General features: G+C 40.2%; 1 protein-coding gene and 1 long non-coding RNA gene across 4 annotated transcripts in view; one reads left to right on the top strand and one right to left on the bottom strand.

The window, feature by feature from the left end:
- LOC149985561 (uncharacterized) overlaps nt 1-11,703 on the bottom strand; it is a 338,855-nt gene that overhangs the window by 297,208 nt on the left and 29,944 nt on the right. The gene's annotated exons all lie outside the window — the stretch shown is intronic.
- The window catches only part of LOC110532393 (cytoskeleton-associated protein 5), a 43,220-nt gene continuing 35,834 nt past the window's right edge, over nt 4,318-11,703 (top strand). For all 3 annotated transcript variants that reach the window (XM_036979533.2, XM_036979517.2, XM_090233544.1), the window contains exons 1-6: nt 4,318-4,588; nt 6,689-6,776; nt 8,784-8,977; nt 10,181-10,387; nt 10,527-10,698; nt 10,980-11,112. In XM_036979533.2, the coding sequence (XP_036835428.2) occupies nt 6,720-6,776; nt 8,784-8,977; nt 10,181-10,387; nt 10,527-10,698; nt 10,980-11,112 (763 nt within the window). In that variant the 5' untranslated portion in view covers nt 4,318-4,588; nt 6,689-6,719. The remainder of the gene's footprint in view (nt 4,589-6,688; nt 6,777-8,783; nt 8,978-10,180; nt 10,388-10,526; nt 10,699-10,979; nt 11,113-11,703) is intronic.

The raw sequence follows: 11,703 nt of genomic DNA, 5'->3' as shown, positions 1-11,703 counted from the left end.
GGAGGAGGGGTGGTGGGCAGGAGAGTGGGTGTGGGAGAAGATGGAGGAGTTGAAGCACTAGTTGAAGAAGAAGGAAGATGAGTGGATATTGGGGAAGAAGAGGAGAAAAGATAGGAGGATTTTGGAAGGTTGAGTGGAGGACACAGAGGTGGGTGTGTCTGAAACAGAGAGAGAGTTTACAATATTTCACTCTTGACACGGGTGCACTCACTGACACAGCATGCAGGGAATTTTATCACAATACCAAAAATGTTTCCTTTACTTTATTAAATGTATTTGACAGGGCCAATGCATATCTCTGTAAATGTGCCAGATGTAGTCGAAAAGTTAATTTCCTATCTAAAAAAAGATTGAAACGGTCTATATGAAATACAGGAATAGTTCAACTGTCTGATGAAGATGAACAGTGAAGACAGTCATTGGCTATTACCTGCAGGAGTTACATGTACCTCCACCTCACATAGCATGAGTAGGTTGTCCTTTCCAGGAATGACCACAATGATGGAGTGACCCTCCATCTAATTACACTGGACATTTTCGGTCTTGCCTGGTCGGATTTGGGAGATGACAACACATCTGGGAAAGTTTGCCATGAAGTGCCGCTACAGGACCTTGCTTGATAGTCTTGGTTATTGTCCTTGTTAATGGCATGAGCAAGGTTCACCCTGACAATCGTACAGAGAGGACTGAGAGGCCACTCTTCTCAACGCCACGTTCTCTAGAAAATATCAAATCAAAACGTTTGGTAGATTCGCCAAAAAGGAGTGGGTCTTTGGAAAATGTAAGGCACTCAGTTATTTGAATGCCTGCATAACCGAGGGGGTGTTTATGATGTTGGCTCATCATCAACTAAATTTTAAAAATTCCAGCGATTGCTATGTCTTTAGGCCAACTGATTTACAGAGGAAAGCAGAAATTATATTACGTGTCTTGGCACTGTGAATGAGGAGAAGGAAGGTGACACCTATAATACATTTTAGGATAATTATAGAATGGTTCATTAATGGTTATTAATAATACAATTATATTATAGTACATTACACAATTACACAATTTTGAATTTATTTGTTGTGCTTTAACCAACTTTACATGTCAAATACATCAAATAAAAATAGTATTCTGTGGCATCAAGATGTTACTTATCAGGAATATCTACTACTTCTCTTTCTATTCAGGGCACCCAGCTCTTACTCTCTTTGGCCCCAATGTGTCTGTCGTGTTATACCTTATGGATATAATGTTTCCACTTTTGCATGTATTTGTCTTGATTTCTTTACACATAATGACCTCACCAATGGAGGTTATTGTATTAGTTCAGAGAAATAAATCAAAGACAAATACATTTTGCATGTGGTCAGAACAACAGGAATCAAATGCTGTATCGATAACCCCCATCCCCCCTGTCACAAACACACTCCTCTGTTCTGCGAATAGTTGTCAGGTGTGGAAAAAAGATTCTTAACTCAGTGACTCACCTGTATAAATAAAGCATAACATACAAAAAAGTAAACAAATATATACAGTACCAGTCAAACGCTTGGACAAATTTACTCATTCAAGGGTTTTTCTTTATTTTTTTACTATTTGCTACATTGTAGAAGAATAGTGAAGACATCAAAACCATTAAATAACACGTATGTAATCATGTAGTAACCAAAAAAGTGTTAAATAAATCCAAATATATTTTAGATTTGAGATTCTTCAAAGTAGTCACTCTTTGCCTTGATAACATCTTTGCACACTCTTGGCATTCTTTCAACCAGCTTCATGAGGTAGTCAGCTGGAATGCATTTCAATTAACAGGTGTGCCTTCTTAAAAGTTAATGTGTGGAATTTCTTTCCTTCTTAATGCATTTGAGCCAATCAGTTCTGTTGTGACAAGATACAGTAGGGGTGGTATACAGATGATAGCCCTATTTGGTAAAAGACCAAGTCCATATTGTGGCAAAAACAGCTCAAATAATCAAAGAAAAACGACAGTCCATCATTACTATAAGACATGAAGGTCAGTCAATGCGGGAAATTCCAAGAACTTTGAAAGTTTCTTCAAGTGCAGTTGAAAAAAATATCAAGCGCTATGATGAAACTGGCTCTCATGAGGACCGCCAAAGGAGTTACCTCTGCTGCAGAGGATAAGTTCATTAGTGTTAACTGCACCTCAGAAATTGCAGCCCAAATAAATGCTTCACAGATTTAAAGTAACAGGAGCATCTGCTAAACACGTGTATGTGACCAATAAAATGTTATTGATTTGATTTGATCGCAACATCAACTGTTCAGAGGAGACTGAGTGAATCTTCATGGTCGAATTGCTGCAAAGAAACTACTACTAAAGGACGCCAATAAGAAGAAGAGACTTGCTTGGCCCAAGAAACACGAGCAAAGGACATTAGACTGGTAGAAATCTGTCCCTTGGTATGATGAGTACATATTTGAGATTTTTTGTTCCAACCGCTGGGTCTTTGTGAGACGCGGAGTAGGTGAACGGATGATCTCTGCATGTTCGGTTCCCACACTGTCAGTGATTTATTTGGAATCCAAGGCACACTTAACCAGCATGGCTACCACAGAATTCTGCAGCGACCATCTGGTTTGCGCTTAGTGGGACAATCATTTGTTTTTCAACAGGACAATGACCAAAAACACACCTCTAGGCTTGTAAGGGCTATTTGACCAAGAAGGAGAGTGATGGAGTGCTGCATCAGATGACCTGGCCTCCACAATCACCCAACCTCAACCCAATTGAGATGGTTTTGAATGAGTTGGACTGCAAAGTGAAGGAAAAGCAGCAAACAAGTGCTCAGCATATCTGGGAACTCCTTCAAGACGGTTTGAAAAGCATTCAAGGTGACTACCTCATGAAGCTGGTTGAGAGAATGTCAAGAGTGTGCAAAGCTATCAAGGCAAAGGGTGGCTACTTTGAAGAGTGTAAAATATAAAATATATATTTAGATTTGTTTAACACTTTTTTGGTTACTACATGATTCCATATGTGTTATTTAATAGTTTTGATGTATTCACTATTATTCTACAATATAGAAAATAGCAAAATTCAAGAAAAACCCTTGAATGAGTAGGTGTGGCCAAACTTTTGACTGGTACTGTACATATATTACATTTTATAAGGCAATCGATCTCTCTTCAGGGCATCCAACTACCTCCCTTGGCTCCAGTGTGTCTGAAAACCCTGAACTTGATGAGTACAGTATGCTGTTTCCACTAATTAATCCATTCATTTGGTTCTGTTGTTCTGACAACATGCAACATTTATTATATTCCATGTCTTTAAAAATTATACAATGAGGAAAGATCAGAAGATGAAAGCAAGGTAAGCCATTGTCCTGTCATGGAAATCATTGTCCTCTCCATGTTTTCATTGATACATACGCCAAAATGCAAGTACACAAACTAAAATTTGATGTTACAAGTTTACAGCATATTGTTACTGTGTATACCATAGGAATATATTCTAGTCTATGCTGTATAAATAAATCAGTGGAATCCTCAACTTTATGTACTGTAATACTTTCTACATTTAAATTCATTTGTCACAGAATTCTACAAGAACTCAGAATGTCATCATCCTTGGAAATAGCATAATCACTAGAATATTACTTCCTGCACACCACTGGAAATTAGTTCAACCTAAAGTGTGATGGTGCAAGGTATCTGACTGTTATTCAATGTGTAAATGTTTTTATTGTATCTGTCCCTAGTCAAATACATTAAAGGGATACAATTTTGGTAATGAAGCCCTTTATCTACTTCCCCAGAGTCAGATGAATTTGTGGATACTGTACCATTTTAGGTTCAGTTTGAAAGAAGTTGCTAACTAGAGTTAGCGTAAATGCTAACTAGCGTTAGCGCAATGTCTGGTGGTCTATGGTAACTGCAAGCATGCATTTCCAAAGTCATGAAGTATCCCTTTAACACGAATAGAATAAATAGTGTAGGCCAACCAGGTCAAACAATAATCCAAATTGTGAAGACAAGGCAGTATGTCCCGTGTCAGGTATAGCCCCAGAAAGAGGGCATCATGTGCCAAAGATTAAGGCTGGAGCAAGCCAGGGCAAGCAACAGGAGGCAGGCAGAGAAAAGGAAGGAAGGGGCAGGGGAGGACTGGAGACAGTAGAGCATCAAGCTGACCTAAGGGCAGGTAGAGACAGTAAGGGGAAACACTGCGATGAAATAGACAGAAGAGAGTTGAGACCATGCTCATGCTGACTCTATAACTTTACAATTTCAGGGCTCACACATGTTTTCATTCCATATGCCATGTGCAGATATGGCTAATATATTTTGATTGACACTTACCTAGGGGGACTGCTTAATTTAAGGTTTGGGCATAAAATGTTAGCAGTGTGGTTAAGGTTAGGGTTAAGGTTAGGGTTCAGATTTGAACGAAGAGAATTGTAGAAAAAGGCGGGGTTTAGCCGTTTGTGGCTGTGGTACGTTACTCTAGTTATGACCCTCCCTCTGGTTCCCCGCCCTTGGAGGCGTTTTCAAAGCTTAGACTGGAGAAAGTAATGATCGAATATCGGCTCCATCAAAATAGCTAACACCATTTTGCCTAACAGAAAGACCACAGGTAATTTTTAAAAAGCCACTATTCATTGCTTCTTAGCTAGCTAATGAAAGGAGAGTTCGCGATTTGATGTTCACTCAGACAGACCTCATTCATTTCGCTCACTGCTGCGTTGTCTGGGCCTGGCTGTGGTGGAGATGAAATAGCTGTTTTTTTTAAATGTCAGGTAACGTTAGACAAGTCTTATTTTGTACACATACCAGCTTAATGCAATGTCGTAACTTCTATATTTGCTCCACGTTACACCGGTTGGTGAGAAAGCATCGTTCTAAATAGTTAACGTGGTTGTTGGGTTTTGGTGGTGTTGACAGGTCCAGCAAGCAGTTACTAGCTAACGTTACGGTTACTAGCCACGTTAGCTTGACGCTGTCTGCTGCCGCTTGCAACGGCATCAGTTTTAGCTTAACATAGCAAGCTGACTGCGTTGACGTTTAAGACGTGTGCCACACATTTGTATCGTTATTTGATTCCAACCAAATCTAGTTTCATAACAAACAGTTGTTTTTCTCTCGAAATATGAGCGGGGCTCTGCCAGCAATGTTCATCATGTTACTGTAACTAGCAACCTAACGTTAGGTTGTAATGTAGCTCGCTAGTTAATTCTGCCCAGCCAAGATACTGAACTCGTCCCAGCCAGTCACACATACGTTTGAAGTTGTATTTGGTCGTATGTACAGGATACAACGAAATTCGTACTTGCATGCTCCCTTTCGACAATGCAACAACAATCAAATATAATACAATATAACAATAGGAACAAGTGAATGGAAGTAGAATATACATTTTAGTATAATACAGGAAGGCACCATTTGTAGTACAATATTTAAGCTAACGCTAGACGAAAGGGGGTATTGGGCCAAGTATTTACATTGTGTGGGTGTGTGCTAAGGTGTGGTGCAGGTGGTCAGTCCAGTAGCTTGATGGCTTGTAGATAGATATAAACAGTCTCAGCCTGTTGGTATCAGACCTCATGCTCAGATGCGTCTGCCAGACGGTAAGGGAGTGAACTAGGGTGTGGGGTCCTTTTGATTATGCTGCAGGACTTCCTCAGGCACCGTTTCAAGTAGCTGTTCTGGATGGGTGGGAACACTGCCCCCAGTAATGTACTTGATGTAGCTTGCCAGAGTCTGTTGCCATGCTTTTTGGCAAATCTTTACATATCGCTCAGCTATTTGCAAGTAGTTAATTTGCCTAGCTAGATAGATGGATAGCTAACATGTTGAGGAATACCGTTACACATGACATGATAGTGGTACCCGTAAATGTCATTTCTGAAAGCTGTTTACCCCAACGTGCATTGGTCAATATGAAATCTGACGGGCATTAGGAGGGAATGACATGCTTGTCCGTTCAAATAGAGCTGTAGCACCTAGTACGGCCTTTTTTAACTACTTAACTAGCTGGCTATATTGTAACGGCAAGTTTTGTCTTCAGTTCTCCACCCACAGTGCATTCGACAAGCTAATTGTTTAACTGAATTATGTCGACACTCTCCACACATAAGTGTTATTGGTGCAGGCCAGAGTATCTCACACTGATGCTTTTGTGAGTGCCATGTTGTTTTCTAAATTCACTATTGGAATTATCTTCTCAATCTATTGATGCATGCATAGTAGGTTATGTGTCTTGGATGAAAGGAAGTGAAATACACATTTAATTTAATCAGAAATGTACAGTGCCTTCATAAAGTATTCACACCCCTTGACTTTTTCCCCATTTTGTTCTTACAGCCTGAACTTAAAATGGGGATTTTGTCACTGGTCTACACACAATAGACCATATGTTTTTTGACATTTTTACAAATGAAAAGCTGAAATGTCTTAAGTATTCAACCCCTTTGTTATGGCAAGCCTAAATAAGTTCAGGAGCAAAAATGTGCTTTACAAATCACATAAGTTGCACGTACTCACTCAGTGTGCAGTAATATTTGAATTCAGGCTTTTAACAACAAAATGTGGAATAAGTCAAGGGGTTTGACTACTTCCTGAAGGCATTGTATGTTATGACTGTACTATTGACATACCAGCACTCATTCCAACTGGATGTTCTGAGAATGGATAGAAAACTGGTGACTCCCACTTTGTTTTGATATTGTTGTTACAGTTGAATTTGTAAGGCGAAAACAGAGGTCATCATGGGTGATGACAGTGAGTGGATGAAGTTGCCCATCGACCAGAAGTGTGAACACAAGGTGATTACCCCTTACACACACACACACACACACTGAAGACAAACCTGACTTTCCACAGTGTTGAATCCTTGCTGGATGTGTTTCAGCAGCTGTGGTTTTGTTTCAGAAAATGTTATCCAATAGCACACTCTGAACTCACATTATAAGCCAGTGTTTTCCATTAGTGCCAGCCGTCGGCTAATCAGCCGGTTACGGACTCCTTTTCAGCCGGTTACCTTTTCCACTTCCTATTAACAAGGCTACTTTTCATTTAAAAGTTTAAATTGGCTAGTCCCTCGAGCCCTCTCCCGCTAGAATGAATGACATGCAGTTTCTAGCAATCTATTGATAGGATAGGCGCCTATTATACACAAAGCGAGTGACGACGGTAGCGCCGTCTGTTTCATCCCTAGTATCATTTGTGTGCGCTGTGGTTGGTTGCAGTTGAATTTCTTTACATGGAGGAGGGAGAGAGCATGATGCGCGTGGGTTTGTACAGCCCATGTCATGTAAGTTGTAACAATGAGTCGAAATCCACTTAGCCTAATTATTATTTTCTGCAACAATGTATTTTCTTTCGCGTCTTTCACATAGCCAGCGACGCAGAGTCGTGACGCATAAGCTATTCACTGTGCTTTATTGGACAACTGAAAAGCAAGTGTTGACTTGTTATAAAAGGTGTCGAACCGACTGAATAAAGTCGATGTCCTATATCCCTTTGCCATTCATAAATCATGCAGCGTGGTTATGTACATGGTATCGCATCGGGACAAGTAAACCAAAGGTTTTCCTTTCCTAGGATGTCCGGGCTTGCCAGACAGTGACGCCAAAGTGAGTGACTCTGGTCTCATCAGTCAGTGTAGCCTATCGCATAGGTGAGAGAGCCATTAATTTGGCTCCCTAATTTGCATGGGGACGGGTAGGCCAAGGTTTTTTGATGATTATCTGCAGATAAATAATATAAACATTCGATGAAGAATCATCACTGCAGGAACAATAGGTTGTGGAGAGCCTCATTCTGGTCCAAATATGATCATTTAGGTCCCTTACGGAATCTGGGCATTAAAACGGAATTCAACAATGTAACGAATGTATTGACGTTTTTAGCAAAAAATATTTTTTGTGCGTATGAAACATGTTGAGTTTTTTATTTTGTGTTGAGTATAATACTTAAGACTGACGTAAGCCTTTGATGTTTTCCATTGAACCCTTTCCATTTATTTTTCAAGATAATGTGGGCTATTTACTTAATTTTTCTATTCTAATAAAATACATCATTTGAAAAAGAAACGTGGCAATGCATATTTTGCAGTAAAACTAAATAAGACTAATCTCGAATACAGGTTAAATATGAAATGTTTCATATTCTTATACTTAGAAAATAGCCCTTATCATATAGACCTAGACAAAATCCAGAACTATTACCAATGCACTGAATTCATACATTTTCAGTCATTTAAATTGTCATGTCTTTCTACGCAATACATTTTTCCGATCTGGGAGGTAAACTCGATAAAGTAGCCAATTCAATCATTTTGCACTACTGGCCCGGGGGTGCCTGGCTGGCAAATGTTTCTCTTTGGTGGTTACTCTGTGTACTTGTGAAAAACACTGTTAAGCTCATTTAAGGAGCATCTTTTCTTGAACACCGTTTCCCCCACAAAAACGGCTCGTTTGGACTACGTTTCCCACAGCAAAGAGCTAGACTGAAGACTGCTCAATGGATTTTCCAAAAGGATAGCCTAACATGCAGTGAAGCTTATGATTTTAAAGTTTCCGATCCCTGTCTTCAGTCTCTCTCAAATTATTTACACTCACTGACTGCTTCAATCACAATGGAGGATATGCTAGGCCAAACAACTGCCCTCTGTATGTAACATCAATAGATGGCCCATTATACATTTGTTTCTTACTCTGGCTGTACAACTAGAATCTGGGTCACATCAAATCCCTTAGTTATGAACTAAAATGTACCTTGACTCCCTCTCATCACAAGGCTCACTATTCTCCCGCTTCATCCCAACCAAGGTATGGAAAGCCAGACTAAATGGCTATGAAGAAGCCCTGAAGCTCTTCAAGAGGATAGAGGACGAGAAGAGCCCAGAATGGGGCAAATACCTGGGCCTGCTTAAGAAGTTTGTGACCGACTCAAACGCAGTGGCCCAGCTTAAGGGCCTTGAGGCAGCACTTGCCTACATCGAGAATGCTCATGTGGCCGGCAAGTAAGTATTAGACCTAGATTTCATCTGACGACACAAACTGAACTTTGTAAATACAAGAAGATGTAATAGTAACTCATTGCCTAGATCTTTAGGCTAGATGAAAATAAGTAATGAAAAGGCCTAACTCATAGCCTTGGTTAACAGGTTAGGTGAATGCATACAATTATAATACAAGAGACTCATTGTAATTAGATGGATTAATACATCTACATCTCCCAATGAAAGCTTTGTCTGTTTTAAGTGCTGCTCTCTGTGTGAAACTGGGCTAGTTGTGGAAGCTCCAGTGAGCTTCAACGCCGTCAGGATACATTTTAAGCCTGCCTGATATTTATTTATGGAGAGAGCCAGTCTGACATCAGAGCTGTATATTGTGTGCAGCCTATCAAGCAAGGATTACACTATTGAATGACTAGTAGGGACTTTGAGTCTATCTCAGAGTTGACACTTCAAGATTCCACCTGTCTACTATGTGGTGATTAGTGTAGGTTGATATTTACACGTTGTACAAGATATATCAAAACCTATATTTGTGTGAACATGCTGGAATTAGACTGCCCGGTAGTGAATGAGAGAAGACGGCCGCGAGCATCAACGGCGTTATGCGTTTCAAGTTGGAAAGCAAGTCTATTTTCCTCGTGTCTATCCGAAGCCATGCTGGTAAAGTGAGCGGATAAAAAGCTAGAAAATAGACTGTTTGCATTGTCATGTCTGTAGTTGTGACATGTATAGTTAAAACGCGTCTATTTAGTGTTTGTGTAGCTGCCAGTGCCAATAATACATATTTGAAAACAATAACTTTATGCCTGCCTTTGTTGATTTCGAGCACAGGCATATAGCCTACATCTGGGGAACTCCGTTCAAGAGAGAATACTATTATGTGGAAAGAACGAGACTAGCGAAATTCTTTATAAACGGCTAGGTTGTATTAGCTATAACTCTCCTCACGTTTGTGAGCTAACATAACAGAAGGCAGGTACAGTGGCTCTCGTATGACATATAAGGTGAGTCAAAAGGAACACGCAACAATAATTTGTAAGGGCTACGTAGCAAACATATCATTCAACTGTTTATTATGGACTCTTAATGACAATTAAGTTGGTATACGCTACGCAGTGTCTGTGAATTGATAATCTACTCTCGCACTGAAAGTTTGACGGCGTCTTTCTGTGTGGTTTCGGCTTAAGTGTTTTGCATGTGTTCCAGAACATCAGGAGAGGTGGTGTCGGGAGTGGTCAGTAAAGTGTTCAACCAGCCTAAAGCTCGGGCCAAAGAGCTGGGCTCAGACATATGCCTCATGTACATGGAGATTGAGAGGGCTGAGGTGGTTCAGGACGAGCTCATCAAAGGCCTCGATAACAAAAACCCCAAGATTGTTGTCACCTGTATTGAAACTTTAAGGAAAGCACTTAGGTGAGTTTTTCTACTTCATAGTTTTCCTAAAGATTTCTCCAACCAATTAATTCAGCCACTTTTGTTTTTACCATAACTATTATGTCATTACATAGGGCTAAATCCTGAAATGTAGCACTTTTTTTTTCTTCATTTCCAGTGAGTTTGGCTCCAAAATTATTACTCTGAAGCCAGTGGTGAAAGTTTTGCCCAAACAGTTTGAGTCGCGAGAAAAGGCAGTTCGAGATGAGGCCAAACTACTAGCAGTAGAGATCTATAAATGGATCCGGGATGCTCTTCGACCTCCTCTCCAGGGCATCAACTCTGTTCAGGTGAGATGAGGCTTCTGAAAACGTTGATACAGAGGCTCTTTCTCAGTTCATCTTTCCTCGATTTCTTACATCCTTCTCAAAACACATAGAATAAGTAGGTCTGAGGGGAGGGACTTTGGACCTTCTTCAATAATAGGATTGATGCATGGAATCTTCAAAACACCAATTGAGATGCAGCCAGAGTTTGCTTATGCTCATATGCAACATGGGTCTCCGTAAATGCCGGAACAACTGATGAATGGGATGTCTAACAGCGGTCTTTCCTCTTCTTTCTTTCACAGTTGAAGGAACTGGAGGAAGAGTGGGTGAAGCTGCCGACTGCAGCCCCCAAACAGAGCCGCTTCCTCCGCTCACAGCAGGCCCTCAAGGCCAAGTTTGAACAGCAGCAGGCAGCTGGAGGAGACGAGGCAGATGGTATACTTTATCGGATTTAGCCTATAGTTTTGAAGTTCACATTTTAAGGCACTTTACCTCTTTTTTTACCCCCTAGCCTGGATGCCAGTCTTTGCGCTGTCTTATGGAACTCCTTAAGGAGTTGTTGACGAGATAGCACCAACAGATCTGTGACTAGGCTTATCCTCAGCAGCTTAATTCCATTTGAAGATCAATTGTTTCACGTCAATGGCTTTTTTTTTATAGAATTTGCGCAACGCTTTGTCTTTGTGGAAGATGTATGTAAATGTTCCATGTGATCTTGTTGATGGAAACTGGTCTTGTGAAAAACCTTTGCTGAAGCGTCGTCATCACAAAGTCTCAAGCATACAGTACCAGTCAAAAGTATGGACACAAGGTTTTTTCATTATTTTGTTATTTTCTACATTCTAGAATAATGGTGAAGTCATCAAAACTATGAAATAACACACATGGAATCATGTAGTAACCAAAAAAAGTGTTAAGTGTTACCTTGTCGCAACACAAGGGATTAGCTCATTAGCATTAGGAGGGAAAGAAATTCCACAAATGAACTTTTAAGAAGGCACACCTGTTAGTTGAAATGCATTCCAG

The sequence above is a fragment of the Oncorhynchus mykiss genome, chromosome 1 (assembly GCF_057628025.1).
Source record: "Oncorhynchus mykiss isolate SJ-2025 chromosome 1, ASM5762802v1, whole genome shotgun sequence".
Classification (NCBI taxonomy): Eukaryota; Metazoa; Chordata; class Actinopteri; order Salmoniformes; family Salmonidae; genus Oncorhynchus; species Oncorhynchus mykiss.
Note: the sequence above shows the minus strand (reverse complement) of the source record. Positions and strands in the feature narration are given on the sequence as shown.